The 23,667-nt window shown below is 41.2% G+C and overlaps 1 protein-coding gene across 10 annotated transcripts in view; it reads left to right on the top strand.

Annotated features, from left to right (window-relative positions):
* ANKRD44 (ankyrin repeat domain 44) overlaps positions 1 to 23,667 on the top strand; it is a 158,558-nt gene that overhangs the window by 61,477 nt on the left and 73,414 nt on the right. For all 10 annotated transcript variants that reach the window (XM_075756240.1, XM_075756242.1, XM_075756239.1 and 7 more), the window contains one exon: positions 18,429 to 18,512. In XM_075756240.1, coding sequence (XP_075612355.1) covers positions 18,477 to 18,512 — 36 coding nt within the window. In that variant the 5' untranslated portion in view covers positions 18,429 to 18,476. The remainder of the gene's footprint in view (positions 1 to 18,428; positions 18,513 to 23,667) is intronic.

Raw genomic sequence — 23,667 nt, 5'->3', positions numbered from 1 at the left:
GCTGGCTGGTTAGATACGGGATGTATTTGTCCTCTCGGAGTATTGGGCAGCTGACAGCCGTGGTAATTGGTACCTAAGTGGTAGATCCTGCGAAGTGTGGGTGTTGGGGGTGCAGACCTTCTCGCTACTCTGCTTTGATTTCTGAACCAGTCCCATGGGGAGAAGGGGTGGGGAGGATAATTTTTCCCCTAGCAGTACATTAATTATTGTGCCATCTGTGCGACTGAGGGCGTTGGTGGGATTTTTGGTGTGATATGAGACAGCAGTGTGCTAGAAAGCGAACGATCACTTATCCAGTTCCTTTCCTTGGGACAATTCATGACTAATGGCCGGCCGCTTAGGAAGGAAGGGAAGACGAGTCCTTGGGCCACTCAGCTCTCCCTCTGGCTGGGTTTTCAAAGCACAGGCCAGTGTGGGAATGAGCAGTGGTGTCTAAGGAGTCCAGCTGAGGATAATAGAAACAAAACGTTATCTTGGCCGTGGGAACCAAGCATGCAAAAAGATTCCCTGAAGCGATTCATCTTTACCTTCCCTCAGTGCCTGAGTCTTCTCTCCTGGCTTTTGATTAGCTGTGATTAACTGAGCTGGGCACTCACCTGCTGAGTTCCTCTGACATAAGTGGGATGCTCTGGTCCATGGATGATGAGAGGCCTGAGCAGCTCAGTGCTCTCTTTGTCCCTCATCCACCTGCTCCACTGCATCTGCAGTGCCCGAGCTGTGAAACTCCCCTATGCTGGGTTCTGCCTCCTTGATATGAATGTGGTTTTCAGTCACTCAGCAAGGTTTCCCTCTGGAAATCTCTGTGCCCAGTTGATGTTCTGATGGGCAGCCTTTAAGGAGAAGTGTTTTAAGTATGTACGTACGCATCTTTGTTTCTGCAACCAGATTGAGAGCCAGATGGTATTTTTCATACAACCCTGACTTGATTTTGAGGTACCTACCTTGGGAAGAGGCTGGGGCTGACGTTCACAGCCTGACCTCTTGCTTCCACAGGAGAAAAGAGATAGCTGCGAATGGAAATGAACAGTCATGGTAGAGAGCAAGCACCAGCAAGGGTTTTGAAATTTGGCTTTTTGAATTAATGGTGGGTATGCAGATGTGACCCCAGTGCCATGATGCCATACAGACTTAGGAATGTCTGACTCTCTGTTCACATAAATGCCTTTCTTGAGTGGAAGAGGATGAAGAGGAGAGCACAAACCTTTTTTCCTAGCTTCTTGTAATTCCATTTTGTTCTGGTGCTTGGGAGTTCACTTGCAGATCGTATCACTAACTCTTCTATAAATGCCAGTTTACTTATGAAATTTAATAATGCTGTCACTCAACAAGAAGTACTGAAGAAATATTTTCAGTGCTTTGAAAATGTTGAAAGCATAAAACCTGAAAATACTTGAAAGAAGAATCAGTCCTCTAACAATTTTACACATGCTTCTCTGTGCTTGTTTCTTTGTGAAGTTGGGATCTGCCCTTATGAAGTGCTTCGAGATTGTGGGATGAAAAAACGTTGCTGTCTCCAACTGCAAAATATGGTGGCTCTGAGCCGCAGTTTGGAAAAGGGAAGCGTGGCAGTGGCTTCTGCTGAGATGTTCAACTAGTAAAAGGGAGATCTTCAGTATGCGGCAGGTAATCGAACCTACGCACTAGTGCTGGCCACTAGGTCTGTGACTGGAAGGCCCAGGGACAAACCAGTCATGGGTCATTTTTGATGTTAGAAGATGTGTTTAGAGCACCCACAAATTTGTCATACTCAGTAAATGTATTTTTTTTCCACCTGCAGATCTGACAGTCTCCTGCTACCTGTCTAGCTCTGCTCTCAAAGTGCAATGCGTGCTTTGTTTAGCTTGGAGGTAATGGCGCACATATTTACTGGCATCCATACGACTTTCAGCACTTGTCAAAAAGCAGTATGTATCTGTGCCTCGCTGAGCCAAGCCCCGGGGACGGACAGCTTGGAGGGAAGTACTCCCCGACTCCTCTGCTCAACTGCTGTAGCACACACTGCATATAAAACGTTGTCTGTCTGAGACACCTGCAACGGCTTTGGCAGAACAAAATGGCAGAAGCATTAATCTGTTCATTTCTTCTGATTTATGGATTTCATTGTAGTTGTCAGTGTCACCTTAGTGGAGGTTTGTAAATGCAGCATTTCGCTTACCTGTTAATCAATTTTAAGTAACATGATTCTGATTTGCCATAAACCAGCAAAGTTACCCCCTTACAGGCTTCAGGAACCTCCACCTTGTTCAGTTTTTCCCCCCTTCCATCATGCAAACAGACTTGCCATTTGTTCATTTATCTAGAACATCTTAATTACACTTTGCACAGATGATGGTGTTTGAGCAGCAATATTTGTGAGAAACAATTAGGAGAAATGAATGTGAGAAGTGGTTTTCTGACCGTGAGAATAAAATTTGTTAGCACCTTCTTTTAAAAATAGCACAAGTTAGAGACTCTAAAATAAACTCTGGGCAGAGGTGTACAAAGACATCAGCATCATAGGGCAAGTTTCAGGCATTACTTGAAGACTTTAATTCAGGATATAATCCTTGACTTTTTAGAAACACAGACTTTTAAAATAGTGCAGTATGTGGTGGTTTGAATTGATCATTCTGGGTGCCGGATAACATTGATAGCTTTCGTAAATCTAGCCTGGATAGATCTTAAGGCTTCCTCTTGGTTTAAAGCTATGTGATCTTTTATATGGACATTTCTTAATCTCCTTTTCATTACGTTTCTAAAGTTCCAGTTAAGGCTTGTGGGGAAAGTGCTGTGAATTGTACTCATGCTAGGAAAACTGCTTCAACTTCATGATAGGTCGTGTAATTATTTTTTTTTTTTTTTAACTGAGGAATGTGCCAGTTCCTCATGAAGGCATGAAAACTGATTCATATTTCATGATAATAGCAAGAGAGCATCTCGCTGTCTGCTCTGAGTCACAGCGCACTGGTGCTGGTGGCATGTGTAACGCTGAGAATTAATGGGGATGCAGTGAACAAGGCAGTCTGATTTCTGTCTGTACACATGGTGAACTTTCTTTACACTCTGCGTTTCAGGACTTGGTTTTTAACGGTAGCCCTAAATCTGGCAATTCTACTTTTGTCCTTTTTTAAAAAACAAATGTAATTCTTGATATGTAATTAAAAAACCGTAACTTGTTGCCACGGGCAGGTAGTCTGCCTTTTATTTCTCTGCCTTTTATTTCTTCGGTTATTTCTGCTGTATCATATACAAAGGACAAATCTTTTTCAAGTGACATTGCTCTGGAAATCTCTGTGAACATAGCCAGGAGGGAAGCTGCAGAGGGCACGGGTGGTAGCCATCGGAGAGCTTGTATGTTTGAATATCTACAAGCTCTCATGCATGTAGCAAATGAGGGAGAACACAGTATTTATTCCTCTTTGATTTCCAATACTTGTCACTGATTTGTCTTCAGTTATCATGATTCTTCCCTGCAAAATTGTTGCTCCCTGGGCCTCTTCCTCTGCCGTGCTATCCTAGCCTTTAGGAAGCTCAGCAGGAAGGATCAGTTTAACATTAATTGTCAGGAGAGAAAGAGAAAGGAGCTGAACTTGGTCATTAAGGAAGACTTAGGTGGTTGTGAAGATGGGAAGATGTAGGATTTGCACAGCAAAGGATACGTTGGCTTGGGATTGAACGTAACTGCGCATATCCAGCCTGAGTTGAGTGTGGCTGGAGGCTGACTAGTGACGTCCAACTGTGATTTACTTCCCCCCTTATCTCTGTTAACACTGCTTAGCAAACTTGGAGCGCATTGCAGCCAACTTTTGCTTTCTTAGTACAGCAAGCTGAATGAAAGCTGTAGTCAGATAGCCCTCCAGTGAAAAACTGCAAAAAGACTGGCATGTTATCAGTTGATATTTCCTACAAGAGCAAGTCATGTGGTGTGGTACTTTGATTATCTGAAACAGAGCAGGCTGGTGGGGTCGGGTGCAGCCATTTAGAAATGTGATTTGTGTTTTTCTTTCTTCACTGAAACCTGCCTAAAGTATTTCCTGAGGCTTTTCTCAGAATCTGTGTCAGCACAACAAGTTAGCTAGTGACAGCTCTGTCTTAGAGAGTAGAAATTTAGCACAGTGACACTGTAATATCTTTATAAGATGACCTAGATTAGAAATGTCTTGTTCTTGGTTTGCAGAAATCTGTTCAAATGTTTAATATGACTTGGACCTGGGTTCTTCCCCACGTCCCCCCCCGCCCTCTTCTGTAGAGACAGAACTAAAATTCAAGTGAGAAATACTTAAAATGCCTCTAGGACCCAAACAGTTTCAGGGAATAGGGGTACTGGAGTTAGAATACATCAGAAACACGCAGTATGCCCCCATGGTCCACATACTGCTGTGGCATGGAAAAGGATGAGAGATTTCCTGTGTTTCACTCAGCTGCTTATGGTTGTATGGATTTCACCTTCTAAATTTTATAAGCTGTCCAGCTTACAAGTTAGAAGTCTGAATTAGGTTGTAAATGAGACCACTGAAAATCCAGATTGCCTTATTTAAAGCATGTAGCAGGATAGCTCCGTCCTATTGAGGCCTGGAGGAACAGAACCAGTGCAGTCTCAGTTTTGGTCCAGTCACATCTGAAGTCTAGACTGCAGAGCTGGCTCGTCCAAAGCAGGAGGGCAGGGTGCTGTGGGTGGCTTGTCCTCAGCAGGAAGACTTTGCTGCTTTTCCACCCCTCTCTCTAGTTACTGCCTCAAGATTCTGCCTGGGTTTAAACAGCCTGAAGTCATCTGTACTCTGGGATGGAGAAGGGTACATCCACCTTTTTTGCTAATATTAACCATGTTCCTGTGGCTTAAAAACCTCTCTGACAACCATTGTTTTAGCTGACTGCATTGGGACCGAATTCCCCTTGGGCAAGTCCTGTTCACTGTGTAGTTTCAGCTGGTCGATGAGACTTTGCAGATAGTGTAGGGAAACTGTCGTCTTACTCATCTTACCCTAGAGGAGAAGGGAATCTGGAACCTACGTGAAGTGGCTGCAAGCAGAAGAGTCCTGTACTTCCCCATGCAAAACTCAGTGAAAGCAGTTCAACAGACTTTTGGGAACCGGCTGCTTCCTTTCCTTCTTTCTTTTGTTAATTTTTTTTTTAAACTCCTTGCAATCATGGTGAATTAAGATGGTGAGTGAGATGGCAGAACCTTTCCTACCCCTCTGAAACCTTTCCCATCCCTCCAGAAAGATCATACACCTTTGTATGTTGAGGGTGGGGTTTTAGAAAGCACCAAGCATTGCTCTCAGTCTCTTGGTGTAGTTTGAAAGTTTTTGCCATCAACTTAAATGCAAACTGGGTTAGGTGGTCATTAAATACATTTTGTTTGCCCTATCCTGAAAATCTAAGGTCTGTAACACAGCAAGACTGTGCTTTCCTACTTATTCTTCTGAAGTGTTGGGCAGCCCGTGAGTGGTGAGCTACATATACCAGTGTAAACAACAAGATGTCAGAGAAGGAGACATACAGGTCCTGAATTACCATCCTTGCCATAAAAAGCATGCAAGATCTTCACGAGAACAAAGAGAAAGCATGCTGAGAGACACAGAGATTTTCTCGGTTTAGCAGATCAGAGAGGCAGGGTGGCCTGAGAGTGAACAAATGAGACAACAAAGTATGACAGTACAGTGGTTTACCAAACCAGTTCCTTGAAGAAGAGATGAGCAATTGAAGAGCTAAGCCTAGGCCTAGCGTGGATGCTCTCAGATCTCACTAGCTTCTGATGCTTTACTTCAGTCTCTTGTAAAGAACTACGAAAATGAATTAAGAGGATTACTAATTTAGTTCCACAGACTCAGGTTTGGCATTTACATGGGATTTAGAAGGGAAACTATAAGGTCACCACCTGCTGCTTCTTGAGATCATTTAAAGGGGTTCGTACCCCATAGCATGATCCCAAGAAGGCATCTCCTTTCCCAAGAAGGTATATGGGGTGACTACTGGCAGTGCAGACATATCCTCCATGCTCTTCAAACATCATCATCTCTGATGGGCAGAACGACTTGAAGAGCTCCATGTTAAAGGGAAGTGTTCAAATACTGCAGGCATCCGTGGTGGTGTGGCCAGAGTGGGTGGCCAAGGAATCATAAAAGAACTGAAAAGTCAGGCTAGATTGGGAAATCCACCAGTTTGTTTTGGTTTTATCGTTTAGCTAGGTTACTGTAATTCAGCTTTCCTGATCTCATTAGGCAGCTGATCAAACTGTTACCAGCTCTTCCTGCTGTTGTCATTAGAGAAGGGTTGAGAATAATACCCTGCTTACTGGCACAGAAAAAAATGGACGTAAAGCACATTGCCAATGCCTTCACAACAACCAGTTACATATGTTAGCTGATTAAGTGGTGTGGTATGTTGCTTTTGGTTTTGTAGTAAGGTTGCATATTTACTGGGCTAAATTTGACAAGACTAGTACAGGAATATTTATAAAAGAAATGGAGAGGACATCGTGATCTGTAGGTTTTAGAGATTCAAGAGAGAGATTTGGGGTTTTTTTTGATATAAAACCTTTTCTAAAAAAAACCACAATTTTTTTTAACTTTTGAAGTATTCCTTTCTGCAAGTGTCCTTTTGGCATTGGACTCATGATGCATGACAAAACAATGCAGAATAATAAGTTTTTCACCTTTGAAGTGGAATGGTTCATGAAAAATAAATGAGAGGCTAAAGTGTTAAGCTATGCAAGTCAATCAACTTTCTTTCAGTTTTAATAAGCTATGACCTCTCTAGCAAAATAAAAATCGGGTTTGGATTACAAATGGCACCTGCAGTTTGGCATTAAAAAGGGTTTTGTAAAAATTAGCTTGGTTTTTTTCCTTTTTTTTTTCTTCTTCCCCCTCTTTCTGGTTTGCCTGAACACTTTGTTACAGAGGGGCATCAGAAGCAGACCACGCTCTTTCCCTCTCTTGTGTTCCCTTTTGTTCACTTGATGATTCTTTGCCCTCCTCTGTTGCACGGAGGCTTTCATGAGCCTCTCTTTGGAAACGAGTGGGGCTTGTCTTGACCTTGCCAGGAGGGTCACTAGGTGGCTGAGCACCCCTGCTCGGGTAACGATTATCCTAGGCTAGCGAGGATCAATGTGTCTCGATGCGATGTGGACAGAGAGAGGGTCTCTAACATAGCTGGGCTCTGTCTGACTGCAAACCTTACCACTTGGCTTCCATGGCACGAACTGGAAGTGACAGTGAAGAGAGAGCCGCATGTACAAAGCAAGTTGGCTGTGTTGGGAGCTGAGGTGCTGAGCCCCTTTCTTGCCTCGCTTCTCAGTGCTGAAGGGTTTTGGCAAGAGGTTGTGGCTGTGGCTGGAAGCTCCTTGAGAAGAACTGGGAGGAGGAAGATTTGTATCCTACTTCCTCAGCTGATGAGAATGCCTATGCTTACACTTTTGCCTGATGCTTCTCATTCAAGATTAGTTTTTCTCAGATATGGAGATGTATTTAATGCATGGGATTGTGTATGATGAACAGAAGGTTCACACTGACTCTCTAAACTGTGACAGTAGTCTCAGAGACATCTTTCTGCCTTTCCAGAGGGTATCCAGACAAAGGTGTTCATAACTCGTGATGGTAGCTTGGTAGAAGAAAGAGTGTAATAGCTCATTACAGCTCTCAGGCTCATCTTCTGGTTTAATTTGGGTCTGTACAAAGTCATTTTGAAGCTGCTGGATTTGTCACAGTCAGAGGCATTGTGCTTGGAAGATCCTGAACTGGTTTCTGAAATGAAGCTAATTTTGAAACCTTTTTAAATTTTCGTTTCATTTCTTTGGTCTGGCTTCTTGACATTGCATTCATCAGCAAAGCTTGATTTTTATTTTTTTTTTCCCCTGTCAGCTTCAATAGTTTGGTTGATGATGAGTATGAGGATATTATCAGGATATATTGAATCAAGCTAACTTCACTAATCTGTTCCAGATTGAAAATAGAGGTAAAACATCTGCTTCGGTTCTTGAGCGGAGCTCCATGCCAACTGTAGCATGCCTGATGCAAAGAAAGAGATGAAATGCTGTTATGGACTGATCTGCGTGTTGACACATAGTTACTCTGCTATTAATGAAAATAACACTGTCATCAGCCTCAGTGGTTAAACATTTTTAATCTGAATTTTATATACTAGCTATGCAGAAGGCGAATGCCAGTGACTAAAATCTGCAACGGATTTTAGTATTTTATGAAAACAGTAATAACTGACCATGGTGCTCTTCAAGAGCACTTTGAGCTCCATTATCCTCTAAGAGAAATCAGGAAGCATAGACATTAGTGTTTAATAACTTTTAAAGTATATTTGACACTGGCTACGTATGAGAAAGTAAGTTGGGAGATTTTCTGAGTTTTTCTGGAGCTGGCAGGAGGACGTCTGTTGGGATCATACTTGCTCACCAGAGGAACCAGAGCTGCATTGCAGTGCTTAGGAGACAGGCAGTGGGAAGGCTTTGTGTGTGATGTGCAATGCAAGGGGAAGTTACTTGAACCTGAGCAAGATCCACCTGTAGTATTATGGTAAGAACAAGCAAGTCAGATGTTTCAGGTTTTGCCCCAGTCCCTAAAATGACTTGTCCATCCCTTATGCCACTTCCATGACCCCAGAGGTTTGCTATTGTCTGGGGCTTGGTTTAGACACCCATGAGAGCAGGACCTTGGAAGTGTTCCAGATCACTGCTGAGAGGAAGATGAGATTCAGGAACATGCGAGATTGTGACTGCAAAATATATCCATCCTTAACAGAAACTTGGCATGTGAACTTGTGTGAAGAAAACCGTAGCTGTGATTGTCTTCTGACGAGTGAACGAAACTGGGTCTGAAAGTTCTGCTGGGGTCATGCCACACATTAGTGTGTTTCTACCCAAAGTACTAGGCTCCCCTTGAACTTTTGGAAATATATGTATTTTTATTGATTTCTGTAGAAATTTCTCTATGCCATGTGCCACACTTTAAGTAATTGCTCCCTTCACGGTGTAATACCTAGCTGAAATACTAGAAAATGCATTTTCTCCACTTTTTATTGGAAGTGCAGTCTGTCGTAGCTTATCCTTTTTGCATTAAGCTTTGTATTTGTGTAAGTGTTGTGTGAATGTTGTTTGGGCTCTTTTGCTTTCATATGTTCAATCCCTTGCCTACTGAAGCCTGCAGAAAAGAATCCCTTTGACTTTCAGCGATCATTGCACTAGATCTGTTTTTGAAATGGTGGTCTTCTGCAGTTCACTGTTTGTAACTCAGCTGAATTGATAATGACCTGGTTTGCATTGCCTTTAATGGAGCAGAAATGCATCCTCCTTGTGTGCAGCCATTCAAGCTCTGTATGTCTTGGATGTGGAAAACAGATGATTTCTTTTAGTAACACCCTTTTACATATTGCAAATTGTTCTCATGTTCCCTTTAAATGTTCTTCTGTGTAGGCTGAATAGCTCTGATCTGTTTAGAATTTCCGTGTAAATCACATTTTAGAGCTCTGTTTTGGTCTCCAAGTCAAGTGGTGCCCTAAACTAAATGTCTCACTCCGGTTGCAACCTAAGCAGTACTGAGCAGCGTGGAAGGACGACTGTGTGTTTTGCAAGCTGTATTCCTGTTTTAAGGTCTCTTCCTCTTTCATAACATTGTTCACTTACATTCTGTTAGTAAAATACAGCCCCAAATTCTTTCTTATACAAAATTGCTATGTAACAACTCTGGATTTCCTGCTAACAGGCATGCTGTGTTCTCCTCCACACTGAACAGTGTCCTCATCTCCCTCCAGCCCATTTGTTTGTATGATTTGTTGAGGTGGTTGTAAATTATGATCCTGCCCTCCAACATCCTTGTAGTCGCTTGCAGTTCAGAAGTATCTGCAAATTTATTAAGGCACTCTTTGTTTCATAGCTGCCTTCTTTGTGCGTACATTAATATAAAACAGACACCGTTAACCAGCGGAAGTCCTAATCTTACCGAGTAAGATCTTACAGGATCAGATGACACTTTATAGTTCTCTAAATCAGGATTTATTTTCTAAAGATGAAAGGATTTTTATTAGAGTGTATGATGAGTATCAATGCATGCTGCATATATCAGATTATAGCACTTAATTACAGTACAGATAGAGATTTGCTTAAACCAGCTGCGGTGTGTGTAGAGGTCCTTGCTCATGATTACCTCTGCAAGGAAGAGAGGGGTAAGTCATCATTTCATAAACTGAAGGAAGATAAACTTGCAACATTTCCGTTTCTCTCCTTTTTTTTTTTTTTGTCTTCTTTCTTTTTTCTTCTTGGTTGCCATTGCTGCTGGTGCAGTTGGGTGAAGGCAGGATGTCAGCGGTCTCCAGAGGATGTGGGGCCACTGAACGCAGAAGACACGTCAGTTTAGGTGGACAGCTGCAACCAGCGTGAACCTGTTTGTTCCCCAGAGCATTCCCCTTGCACACAGAATTGGTTTTATTGCTTTTTTTTTTCCCCCTTCTAGAATGCAAGACCTATGAAATTGGAGAAAGAAAAAAAAAAAAAAAAAAGCTGGTGTGCTTGAAATGTGTTTGAATTGCTGCAGGACAAGTGAGCAGGAAATTAAGCTTTTGGTAGGGTTGATGTTTTTCAAGTGAGCTTCTCCCCTAACTGTGTTATTGTAAATCTTTTTCAAGGAGCAGACCTGTCACCAGGGTTGCTGTTGCTCTGCCCTGCTGCTGGCCGTTTTATTTCTCTTGAGGTTTGTAACCTCGTGCTGCTTGGCCACCTTTCAGCCATGCTTCTGGCAGGGAGAAAGTGCAGGGCTCTTCGGAAAGCAGGTGATGTAATGTGTCACAGCACCTCTCACTGTGGAGTTCACATAAACTGATTTACACCAGCTGGAATTTATGTCCCCAGAGATTTTACTTTCTGCTGTCCTTTTGTTCAGAGACACTACCTTGGTGCCAGGCCTTCTTCCCTGCTCCTACCTAGATGATAGATGGATTATGGGGGAGGATAAAAAAAGGGTGAAAAGCTCTGGGAGTCAAAATATCGATGTGACAAGAAGTACTCAAATGGATTAGTAGTGCAGCACTCACTGCTTGGAACATATAAAAAGAATTGGATTCTTTTTTTGGTAGTGCCATTATGGTCTCATGACTGTTATTTAGTGGTGGTGTTGATATGTCTGTTGTGAGATATTACACAACACACATTTTGTATCAAGACAAACCCCCAAGAAACTTCAATGAAACAAATTCAAGAGGACAAGAAAAATTCAGGATATCATTAGATTGATTATCCTCAATCTTTGCAGATATTGCAACGAATTTTATTATGCTGTCTTCAACAGACTTCTCTCCACTAAAATGGGTAACCAATGCTGGTGAATATAACAAATGTTATGCCTCTGTTTATTTTTGTCTCCTTTAAAAAATGCTTTCTTATTTTAACTAGTCTGCAGCATGCTGAGTCTTTGTCTCCACTTGATTAATGTAACTTCAAGACAGTATTTATTAACTAATTTTCTGGTATGAATTGCAGGCACTTAAAAGAACCACACCACCCCCAACCCCAAATGCCAAAACCAAACCCCACCACTTACATGGAGACCAGTGGACAGCTTCCAGTAATGAGAATGAAGGAAAGGACACTGGGCAAGCTGAATTAAACATGCTTAGCTCTTTTCCTTTTCAGAAGTGATCTAAATTTAACATGCTGTGAGTTATTTCGGTGCCTTTAACAGGTTTAACAAAACATAGGCATTTGGTGTGTAGATGAATTTCAGGATTCCAGGAATGGCAGGATGTAACCTTCGCTTCACCTGGAAACATAAGCAATTCTTGGGGCAGTTGATAGGCTTCATAATGAAAAATGGGATGCAGCCAAAATCTGGACCCAAGCTAGCAGCCAGAAATAGATCTGCCGAGAGGCTTGCTTTGCACCTCCGGAATGGCATATCAGAAATTGTGCGAACAGAAATACTGGGCTTGATCCAGCATTGCACAAGCAGAGTCAATCTTGGCTATTTTCCTTTTTAAGTATCATGAAACCTTGACTAAATAAACGTTGTGTTAAAGTTTCAGCTGTCCCAAAATGTTGTAATAGTTTTTCCCCGGATAGGTTTAATTTTGCTTATGGTTTTCTTTCTCACTTGCTTGAAATGCAAGTATGTATTTGATAGCGTGTATTTGCAGTTAAAGGTGTTCAAGTGTGCATCACCTAAGAACTCCAGCTCCCCTGCTCCAGCAGCATCAAAATGGGGCAGCAAAGAGAGAGGCAAAGGTTCAAATCTCTTGGAGAAGGTGACTAGAGGTGGGGAAAGGGCTGGGCACAGAGGAGACCAAAACATGAGGGTGCAGGGGGTGGTGGGGAGGCAGGAGCATACAACAGATTTATTCTTGTTACTTCACAAACAGCATGTTTATGGGAAAGCAAACTGAAGTATATTCTGGTTTGCACATCACTTACTAAATGATTAATTGTGATTATGTTTAGTTATAGAATCTGATCTATTGTCTTCTCCATCATGTGTTACTGAGCATTTAACTAATCATTGGGAGGGGGGAGAAGGCCCTGAGTACAGAGCTCACATTGTTTGTAACACACTGAACAACTTTGCAGACATCCTTGCCTGACGCCGTTGATGCCGTTGAGTACCTGTCCCTTAGGGTTAGATCATGTTGGTAGCCATAGGTGTGTACTGGGATATTTTCACGTTTGGTCACTTGAGCATTTCTATGTGTTTTGATGAAGTTGCCATTTGAATCAACAGATGGGACAGGCCCACTGAGGCTGTGGGCAGGTTCAGGAGATGCTGGGTTGTCCAGACAAAACACAGACACCCCCCTCCAGCTCCTCTTTCTTTAAAAAGTTTAGGTACAAAGTTGCTCTTGATGCTAAACATATGCTCTAGTTACAGTTTATATATACGTTTTTTCCTAATCTGAGGAGAGAGTAACAGCAAATGAAGCAGCGATTGATTGTCCACTGCTCCCTGAGTACGTTTGCTGTGTGCCCTGCACCATTGACGCTAAAGTCCTTTTTATGGTCTGAAGGATGAACATAGCCTGAGGTTTTGGAGAAGCTAAATAGAAAGAGGCTGTTACAAATGACACAGAGAGAAATGGGGAGTCGTTACAGGAAAAACTAACACTTCTTGCAATGAAACTGAAATGCCCAGCACATCCCTCTAAGCAATGTAGAGCACAGTGTGGCAGCAAGTTACAAGTCATTGGTCTGGGAAAGCATCAGAGCCCAGTTCTTTTGTGTCCTTTAAACAGTAGCTTAAAAACAACATGAAAATCTCTTGTTTGTAAAGAGCCATCTACCCAGAGTTTTTCATACTTTCAGGAGTGTTGCTTTGTGTTTTGTTGAATACCTGTGTCATGTAAGCTTGTTGGTCCTTCAGGGTGGAAACACAGTGGAACAAATTGAAATAAGTAGCAATGTGTAGGCATACGTGTTGTCCTTTCTGCGGTGGATTATGTGCAATCCTTATAAATAATTGGGTGATTCTGCAAAAAAATGGAAGCACATAAGAAGATAGAATTAAATTAATTGAAAAGCTTTTTTCCTGCTATATTTGAAATATTGCAGTGTACAGGGTATTTATCGGTCTGGTCAGTATAAATGTCTTAGGCTTGTACATTTGTTCACTTAACAATGCTGTCAGTTTGCTATAGTGCTTCCAGAGGACCAGTATACCCTGTTTACGGATTTGATTCTCTCCACTGGCCTTTCAGTAGCTTGGTCAAGTATTCCTAAGGAGTCGCTCAGTAAAAATCTGTAATTGCTCTGAAACGCCCCTTAGCAACCATCCAAGGACATTCTTCTCCAAATGCCAGCTCTGTGAAAGTACTTTGCTGTCAGAAACCAGTATATAGAAATTCCAATAACAGAAACACAATCTTTGAAATAATAACAACAAATTAAGAGTAAACTTGTCTTTGTATTTACCAGCAATTAATTTATAAAACACTGTAAAAGGCTAACCACTGTGCAAGTGAAATAGACTGCAAGGCCTGTTAAAAGTGATCAGTGTTGCATAAATACTAAGCACCAGGGAAATGCACGCTAAGAATTAAGAGATACAGTTTATGACTGCTTACTCCTACAGACTTAAAAGTTAAAACAGCATTTCAGATAGTCATGTATTGTACACTTGGAGGGAGAAAAATTAGAATTAGGAAGAGGAGTAGTGTTTGTGCTGTGACCAGTGGAAGGAAATAGGTGTACGTGATGTGACATTGCAGACAACCTTGTAATCTTGATTAATGGGAGTACCTGCAGGAAAAAAAAGAGGTGTTTGGCAAAACCCTGACAAAATCAATGATTATTTGAAATGATTATGTGTCTTGCTACATTGCCTTGCCAGTTAAAGAGAAATGAGTACATGGACATATCCAAGCGTTTAGTCTAGCAACTTGATGTAATGCAATTAGAACAAGCAGAGGATCAATATGTAACTGCTTTTCACTCACAAGACCAAATGATAGTATATTATATCAAATCAGCATGGCAATCGATCGTCCTTTCCCTATCTGCCTCCAGGTCCTGTCAAATGAAAATCTGGCTAAAATAAGTCATTGTTAGTGAGTCAGGATATCTAAAATCAAGACAAAATATTTAATATATGTCACAGTTACTTGATGAAAATAGTAACTGGTTTGCACCCACTTTGGACGTAGTAATTAAAATGATACTCGAGACAGTCCACTTAAATACTTCATCTCATCTGGGGTTCAGAGACCTGGAAATGCTGCTTGATAATAGTCTTGGCTTTCCTCTGTACTGTCAGATCCGTGGAGGAGAATTTCCCAAGGCCGGATTTTTTTCTGCCAGTGTGGCTTGTCGGCTCCATGGATGCGAGCCGAGCCACAGGACCTTCTTCCATGTGGGTTTAAGCTCTCTCTTGCTGAAATAATCATTGTGCCTTCAGTTCCATGAGTTAAATTAACTTGGTGAAGTCCAGCTTGTGATTGCCCCGTTTGCAGTAAAGATAGGGATGTGTTCCAACATTGGAAGATATCTGCAGAAAAAATTTTATTTTTACTATAACACTTGTTACAGCACAAAGTAAAGAACACTCTAATAAAACTTGTTGGTGAGTTTTCTACTTACTTTTTCTACACAGTTACTACTGTAACATGGAAGAGTCTTTGTTAGCTGCTTGTGTATGTTTTCAGGAAAAAATGTGAACACTCCCAACTGAAACTCTCTTTAAGAATTTGGAAGCTCCAGAGAGCTGAGCTGATGAAACAGTTGTTCATCATTCCAAAACCTGCACCCTTGCTTAATTCTAATAATAGATATACATAACTTGCTCTGTGCTTTCTTTTTTTTCTTCATTCTGAGTGTTTAACAACTTCTGAATTGGAAGAATTTTAAAGCAAAATATTTCTGTTAATGAAATAACCCGTTAATGATGTTGTCACAGGTTTTAGAAATTATTTCCAAAAATATACTGTATCCTTTTTTGGTAATTAGGAAGTGTCATTATCTGCCCTTCAGGAATAATTTATTTAAAGTTATTTAAAGTTGAGGTCATTCATGCATGAACGCAGTTATCACTGAAGATCAAGTAATCTGTTCAGGTCATTGGATATCCATCATCAACCCGTACGTAACTGCACAAGCTCCATTTCATCACTGTCAGCTGCTGAACGGAGCAATACTTTTTCCATCGTGCTGATGGATGCGGATGTACATTCTCAGTTCTGACCTCAAATTGCAGCAACAATGCTGCAACATACTTCTGACATATTTTTCCTAAACAGGTCATTATACATAAGTGTGCATCTCACACAGAAACATGTCGTAAAAGTAATAAAAATTCCTTAACAATAATGTGTTTCTCACTTCAAAACTAATAGCTTTGAAAGTGAAGTAAAATCATGAAATAATAAATCAGAAAACTGGCCAATAGGAGAAAGCTGCACGGCAGTGACTAAGGGTGGTTATCAGCCTGTACTGGTTTTATCTGTTCTTTCCAATTTGCAGGCTTTGATCGTTCTCTGTTATCTCTCTCTCTTGGTGTTACCATTAACAGTGATAGATTCTATTGTAATTAACTTATGAAAAGTAAATCTCATGGAAAAAAGGGCTGAAGGACTAAGACCTTTGCAAATGGGTGTATGGCAGCGATCTCCTGTCAGCGAAGGTTATGTATATCAGCAGTCTGAGACCTGTAACCTGATTTAGAGGCACAAAAAATACTGGGTTTGATATAAGGAACTGCATGTAGATATGACTGTGGTATGGGGGACAAATATTGAGATGAGGATCTTATACATGTTACAGGTCTAAAGAATATGATGTTATTCTCAATCTGCTTTTTCTGTTAAGTAGCTGATGTTAACTGAAAAGGTCAAGCATTTCCTGTAAAACCAGGTGTCTGACTCAAATTTCTGGCAAATGGAAAAAGGTTCAAGCTGTCTTATTGTAGGCTTTCCTCTTTTTTTTTTTTTTTTTTAACGTAACGACTCACAGTGCTTTACTCTCTTCTAGTTAAAAGAAAAACGCTACCTGTAACAGTATTTGAATGTTTTTAAAAATCCAATAGATTTGAAGTTCGTTTAATTTTTCTCTTGGTGATGGTACCTGTGCCTGAAGTCTCAGCTTACGTGTCATCAGAGCCTGGCTGATACCTTTTGTTGGGTGCCGGCTGTACCTGCAGGTGGGTTCAGGGACTAATCTGAGCCACTGGAGGTATTTGTTGCTTGGCCACTGGATTGTGTTGCTATTCAGCTTGAAATTAAGGAGTTCTATGCTTTCCTGCTTATTTTGTTATGTAAATCTTACGGTAAATGGAAATATTTTGTTGAGAACGTTCTTATTTTATAAACATTCACTGGTTCTTTATAGCTGTTAGTGTTAAGTTTGTGCGAAGTCTAAGAAATATTAGTTTTTATTAGTGTGCCAGTGGTCATAAGATCAGAGAACTGCTTGAAATTATTTCTTTTGGTAGAGAAAAATTCATAAATGAGACCGTCTCACTCTTAGTTAAATTCTGATTTGTTTGAGTTTGGCAGATGAGGGAGAATGGATCAGACTCTGAGGTCCAGTGTGTGCATCCTCCAGTGGGGAATAGTCTGTGGCCGTTCTGATATGCGCTGGGAAGGAAGCATGCTAAAGGGTTCAAGTGAAATGCAATTTGTTTCTTTCTTTTTCAAACTTCCACTGCAATACATAAGACTGCAGACAGCTGTGATAAAAGATGCTGCTTTAGTCCTTTTTCCACTGGGGGGTGGCAAGAATGAAATTCCAGCGTGAATCTTCCTCAGGGACTGAAGGGATTAATATGTCTTAAAATAGACACCATCAGCTTAGAAATGTATTTTCCATGTTTGAATATGATGAATTTTGCAGTGAAATGATTGGGAAAAAATGGTATTGTCTCTGTTCTTCCAGCTTGTTTGTGGATTTTGAGATAACTTGTTTACAAGATAGTTAAATTCTGCAGAATCTTAAGAACTGTTGTGGTTTTATGTGCTTAAGTAGTCATGCATGCTTCCATTTTGCAGGGTTATTTTAAATTCTGGTGATTGCATGGCACCACAAACTCTTTTTTTGCCAGTAGGACCATGAGGCAGCCTGGAGGTGGGCAGTGAGCTCCGGGGGGGCACACATTGCCTTTAGGAGGGGGAACAGTGGAAGTGGGGCCACCACCTGTTTCAGCTATGTGCTTCAGGGGATAGGTGTCTTTGTAATTTGTCCCCTTCTTTTTCTGAGTCTCCAGCAGCAAGGTTGTTGTTCTTTTAATTCAGCAGATTGGTTCTGCCAGCTTGGTTAATAACTTGGATATTTGCTGCTGGGGGTCCAGAGCAAACCTAGGCAGAAGGACTGAAATTGCCAGCTCTGGACGTGTAATGGAGCGGTTGAGCATATGCAGCACTCCCTCCCAGCAACGGGCAGTGACGCCAGCATTGCCAGAGGAATGAGCATGGCATATTGTTTCTCCTGTATGCCTGATTATTTATTTATGCATTCCGATTCATAATAGCATAATAACAGACTTGAAACAATAAGATAATTATTTTACTTCTTGGGTGGTTAAAATTAACTATACTCATTGCATATTTATTCAGTAAAAAGATACAAGAGGTTTAGTAATTGCCCAGAAATTCATTGTCTGCATAATGTTCTGTTTCTAAATGTGTATTGCATGACCGTTAATCTGTGCTAACAGCAAGCATGCAGCAATATCTGATGTAATTAGTTTTCCCTTTACATGCCAAGGTGAACATCTGGGCTAATTACGTGTTGTTGACAAAAGTTGCCTTTCTAATAAGGGTCCCTGTTTGTGCACACACATGCTCATTATACCTACAAACATACTCATGACTTGAGTTTATCCCCAAGCAAACTGGATAGTTCTCACTGATGATTTGTTACTGGGGTCATACAGTGTATGTGGGCAGCATTAGTAAATGTTAGCAGGAATAATATGCTCTGCTTTTAAACAGAAAACCAACAAACCTGTAATGCTGCTCCTTCTGTTTTATTTTTCCAGCCACCACTGGTCCAAGCGATTTTTAGTGGCGATCCAGAAGAGATACGGATGTTGATCTACAAAACTGAGGATGTCAACGCCTTGGTATGTGGCTTGGCATGTTATATGCCTGTGATACGTAAGCACCATGCTTATGAGCTGTTGCAATGACAGTATTAATCATGTCCTTAGTAATTAACACATAGCAGATTGGAAATTATTTGGAAGTTAGAGATTTGGGGCTTCAATGGAAACCTAATTAATAGTCTGAAATATAATTATTTCCAGCAGGTGACTTTAAATTTTCTAAGTGTATGGTAATTATTGCAAACGTACAGGTCAGTCTGGGACATTGTTTTCTCTCTTACTGGGAAAACGAATGAAAACAGCTGAAAGCTGCATATTTTTACTCTCTGTAAAGTTTCCTTTTATGAAGGAAAGGATCAGGAGCTGTTATTCAGCATTTGTCTGTACTTGAAATAAAGCTTCACTATAGGTCTCAGCAGTGAGAGTAAGGAAGCAGTATCTTGGCCATGATTTACTTACAAAGGAATTACTGTTCTGCAGTTTGGCTTATTCTCCAGACAATGGTGAGCAGCTGAAAACAAGTAGTAGTGAAGTGTTTTGGCAGTGGGAAAAAAAAAAAAAAATCTCCATTTGAACTTGGTCTTTTTGCACAAGTCATTCCCCACCCCACCCCCCAGCTTTGATTTTAACCTAAATCCGTACTGTTAGAAACAGACCCTGCCAGTCTTGACTATGGTCTGTGGCCTCTGAAAGTGGCAAGAATATAAAGCAGAAGCAGAATGGTGATTTCCAGGTGTTTCCTGGACTTTTGAATCAACCTTCCTTTTCTTCTTGTCTTTCTCTGACATAAAGCCATGAGTTTATTCACAGCTAACTCCAGCAATTTGTCTGGTGTAGTCTTGGCACTGCAGCTTTTGCAGGCAGTGGGGTCCAGCCATCTGGTCAGAGATGCAGAAAGGAACAGGAGAAATGATCCTACAGATCTGGTTAACTGGGGCTCCACTCCGTTCGCTGTCAAGTGGAAGGAAAGATTTGCTGTTGTTTTAAATGGGGAGTCTGATCAAAGACGACACTGATGTTAGGCTTTCCCTGTGATTATCAGTACCTGGTTGTTTTCTTGAAAGAAGTTCCTAAAAGTGCTTCTTTAAAGGGTGATTTCCCTTGAGTTTCCTCCTTATTTGTTTTCCCTGATGGTCTTAAAAAAACAAAGTAAAAAACCAAAACCAACCAACCAAAATAAACAAACCCCAAACCTAAATGAACATGATAGTCCTACAATTTCTGCTGTATTTCATGTTGGTCTTTCAAAATAGCATTTTCTGTACAAGGTTACTATAGGCTTCTCAAATATTTTTATATCCTTTGGCTGCAAATATGGTAGTGATGGTTGCTAGGGAGATGTTCTCTACTGTCAAGTGAGATATTAAAGGAAGAAAATGTATTTTATAGATGAGAACCATAGTACTTAATAGAAAAGTCATTGAACTTGAATGATCTTGCCCAGAATCCTGTTTAAGATGGTAAAAGTCCACCCAAGAATGCTTTGCCTGAACAGCTATTTTGTCAGAAGCAAAACCCAAAGCTGTTCTTTGGAGTAATTAGAAAAATACTAGTCAGCACGAATTCTGAAGATTGGGTTCTGGATAGTGATTGCAGACAAGTGCCAAAGGCTCAAAATGTCACTAATGAAAGATCAAAAGTTACATTTTCCCTGCTTGTCCTGTGAGCTCGCAATTTGCAACGCATGCTTATGTTACTATTTTAAGGGGGTGTTTAATGACTTCCATGCTGGTGTTTCTCTAGTGCTTGGTTGCTCATGTGAGAGGAGACTCTGACGCTGGCAGCAAGTTGTCCTTTGTTGATCGTTTTGATTAGTTGTGTTAATATTGAAATAGTTCAAATATAGGTAGGACAGGGAAACAAAATAAAACTCTGTTTTTGCAGCAAGCTTTGGGGATTTCTGAAGTTTTAAAAATTGTTTTTTGGAATCTGCAGCAAGAGAGGTATTTGGAAGGCAGAAGAAAAAAGCACATTGAAAAACTGTGCAAAATTAGGGATGTATATGCATAGCTCCTAAGAGAAAATTAATCTCAGAGGAAAGAGTTTAGAGCAAATCAGAGGTTTAGAAAGCTACTTTTTTTGTTGTTGTTGTCTGGTGAAATAATTAGTATCTTTCAAAGCTGGGAAATGTAGGCTGATGGAAATTGCTACATTCTGGATGCTGCTATAATTGTGCTTCTATTTTGCAACAAAGTGAAAGTGGTAACTGTTTGACTTAGAAGTGTGGTTTTAATTGGTTCTGCTACTGTAATCGTCACGTTGACCTCTCCAGTCCCTAGCTATGCTTTGGGGAAACACGATGCTACTTTTTCACCCTGAGGGCATGGACAGTGTTGTACTTGGCTGGCGGTGAGCAATTCCCTACCACTGAGTACCGAATACGCGCTATTTCTGTGGGCAATGTGCTCTGCCTGTGGGCAGTGCTCAGCAGCCTGTTTTCCCAAGGCATTTGGGGTATTGGGTTGGACCATCCAGACCACCAGATTAGTTGCAGGTAGACATCCTCTGCGCTTTCTGTTTGGTACATTTAGAGATATCAGGGTGATCGTGCTATGTGTGTGTAGGTAGGGATTTTTGGGGATGCTGTTTTTACTTTGGGAAGAGTGTGAGGGAATGACCCCCAGAATCCAGGGATTATTCCAGTGGTAGCCCCTGGTTAGCTGGGATTCATAATACATGCAGCTGTGCAGCATCCTATGTCTGCAGAGTCTAGTTCTTATGTGCAATGTCATGATTTTCTACTAAACCAAAATCCTTCCTGTAAAATTTCCATTTTCATCTCAGTCTTCCAGTTTAGTTTCCCTTCAAAATATTCAAATCAAACAAAACAGGCAAAAAACCCTTCCAATATTCTTCCCCATAACTGATGAGATGTTTGCAAGCCAAATCAGGTATTCCTTTCCCTCCGTTTTTACTCTTTATCCCCTAATCCTGCATTTTCTTGTGGATGGAACCCTAAAAAACAAAATATATGCAAATCTTTGATGTCCCCAGAATATCTTCTATTGCATTCATATTCTTGGGAAAGTAAATAATATACCCCCTCACCCCACCAGTGAGACTGTTGAAGGCAACATCTGTTTTCCCAAACTTAAGTTGCTTCTGTTTCTGCTGTTGGGGCACAGTTGCTGATATGACCTTCTGGGCTTGATCCTCGTAGCCTCTTTGCTTGATGCTCTGCCAGCTGGAAAAGCTGCTGCTTCTCACTGCTTGCCGGAGTCAAGAGCTGCTTGTGCAAATGCTTCCCCACTCACTTTCGCCAAAATGAGGTAGATTAGGAGAAGGCAATGGTTGAGCTGAATTTGGCTCATTTTCATTAAAGCAGAGCTGCAGAGCCAGCAGATCTAGGTGGGCTGCAGTAACTTCTGGTAGGCCAGGCTGGGGATGGGATCAAGCCATGCCCGGGTGTAGTGACCCTGGACACTGCCTGCCTGTTTCTAGCTGCAGAGCAAGTCTGCAGAGGCACCAGCAGAGATTCCGGTGTCTTACATGCAGGACCATGTATTTAGAGGGTGGTTTATTTACAGGATAAGGAGAGTGAGAAGGAAGTCCTTATGCAGAGACATGGATGTATGCCATTTATTACTACTTTTTCTCATTATCCTACTTGGTAAGGCATAGATTTGCAGGACTGCCTTTGTTAGGAGTATTCAGCCTTTATCCAGGTCTTCACACACGTACAAAAGTTATATATATTTCTGTAATAGCACTAAGCATGCTTATTGAGGTGGTACAAATGCTTGAGGGTACAAGTGTGCACACGTTTAGGATTGTGAGTCTGAAAGGCTTTGCATGCTTGGGATAACTAATATGAAAACCAGCTTGTTGTTCAGTTTGAAGTGACATGTTTGATTTGGAACTGAGAGAGACAGTAATGTGGTATTTCAGTAATCCTGGGAACCAGACCCTCGTCTCTGCTCTTGTCCAAGGAATGATGATTTTCTTTTTGGCACTGTGGAGTCTTACAGGAGAATAAAGCTATCTGGGAAGTAAATGTTCCTCTTCTAGATGTAGTTACGCTGTGCAGGAGAGTCTTCTGGATTTAGTCAAGAATTTTGGAAGGCTTCTGCTTTGATACAGTATGACAGTTTGGTGCTAGGTAATAGCTGTGTTTTCCATGGGTATTTAGCCTCCAATAGTGCTGTTTGATATGCTGTTAATTTAAGTGGGAAGTGTGATGGAGATTTTTTTTCTACAGAAGGAAATTATGAACAGTTCTCAGTTATGTAATGAAATTGAATATGAAATTGCACTGATGTTTGCAATGCAAGGCAACCAGCATGACTTTTATTTAGAATAAATATTTTTCTTTTAGAAAATAAATATTTTTATATATTTTATAAATACAATGTTTGAACTGTGAAGAAGGGGAAGAAAAAGGAAGATCCAGCAGATCAATACCTGACTCTGAGCTTGGTGTCACCAGCAAAATTTTGGGGTTTTTGTTCATGGCTCAGTCTACACAACACCAGGCCTGTTGGTGACAGACAAGGTACACCTGTCTCAAAGACAGAAAAGGAACTTTGCACAGGAGTTACCAGGGCTCACTGGAAGAACTTTAAACTATATTTGAAGGGGGAAAGGGATAAAACCAGGCTCGCTAGAGATAAGCCTGGGGGCAGCACGCCAGTGTTTGAGGAACAGTGTGCTAGCAAGGACCTTTGGTATGCTGTCTCAGTGGAGGCAGGGGGTGGAGGTCCATACAGCAGCAAAGACATAAGGGTTATTGATATGTGAGAAACCGCAGAAGTGCCTGAGAATGTTCACATAGGAATTAGGGCTTTTCTCCCCAAAAATATGGCGGGATCAATAGCCCAGCTGAAGTGCATCTACACCAATGCACGCAGCATGGGCAACAAACAGGAAGCGCTGGAAGCCATTGTGCAGCGGGAAAACTATGATATAGTTGCCATCATGGAAACATGGTGGGATGACTTGCACAACTGGAGTGCTGCAATGGATGGCTGCAAACTCTTCAGAAGGGATAGGCAAGGAAGGAGAGGCAGTGAGGTAGCCCTCTATGTTGGGGAGTGTTTTGATTGTCTAGAGATAATGATTGTGAAAAGAGTGTTGAATATTTATGGGTAGGAATCAGGGGGAAGACCAACAGGGCAGATATCATGGTGGGAGTCTGTTGTAGACCACCCAACCAGGATGAAGAGGCAGACAAAAT

This window comes from Balearica regulorum, chromosome 6 (assembly GCF_011004875.1).
Source record: "Balearica regulorum gibbericeps isolate bBalReg1 chromosome 6, bBalReg1.pri, whole genome shotgun sequence".
NCBI lineage: Eukaryota > Metazoa > Chordata > Aves > Gruiformes > Gruidae > Balearica > Balearica regulorum.
This window is presented reverse-complemented; position numbering and strand designations above follow the sequence as displayed.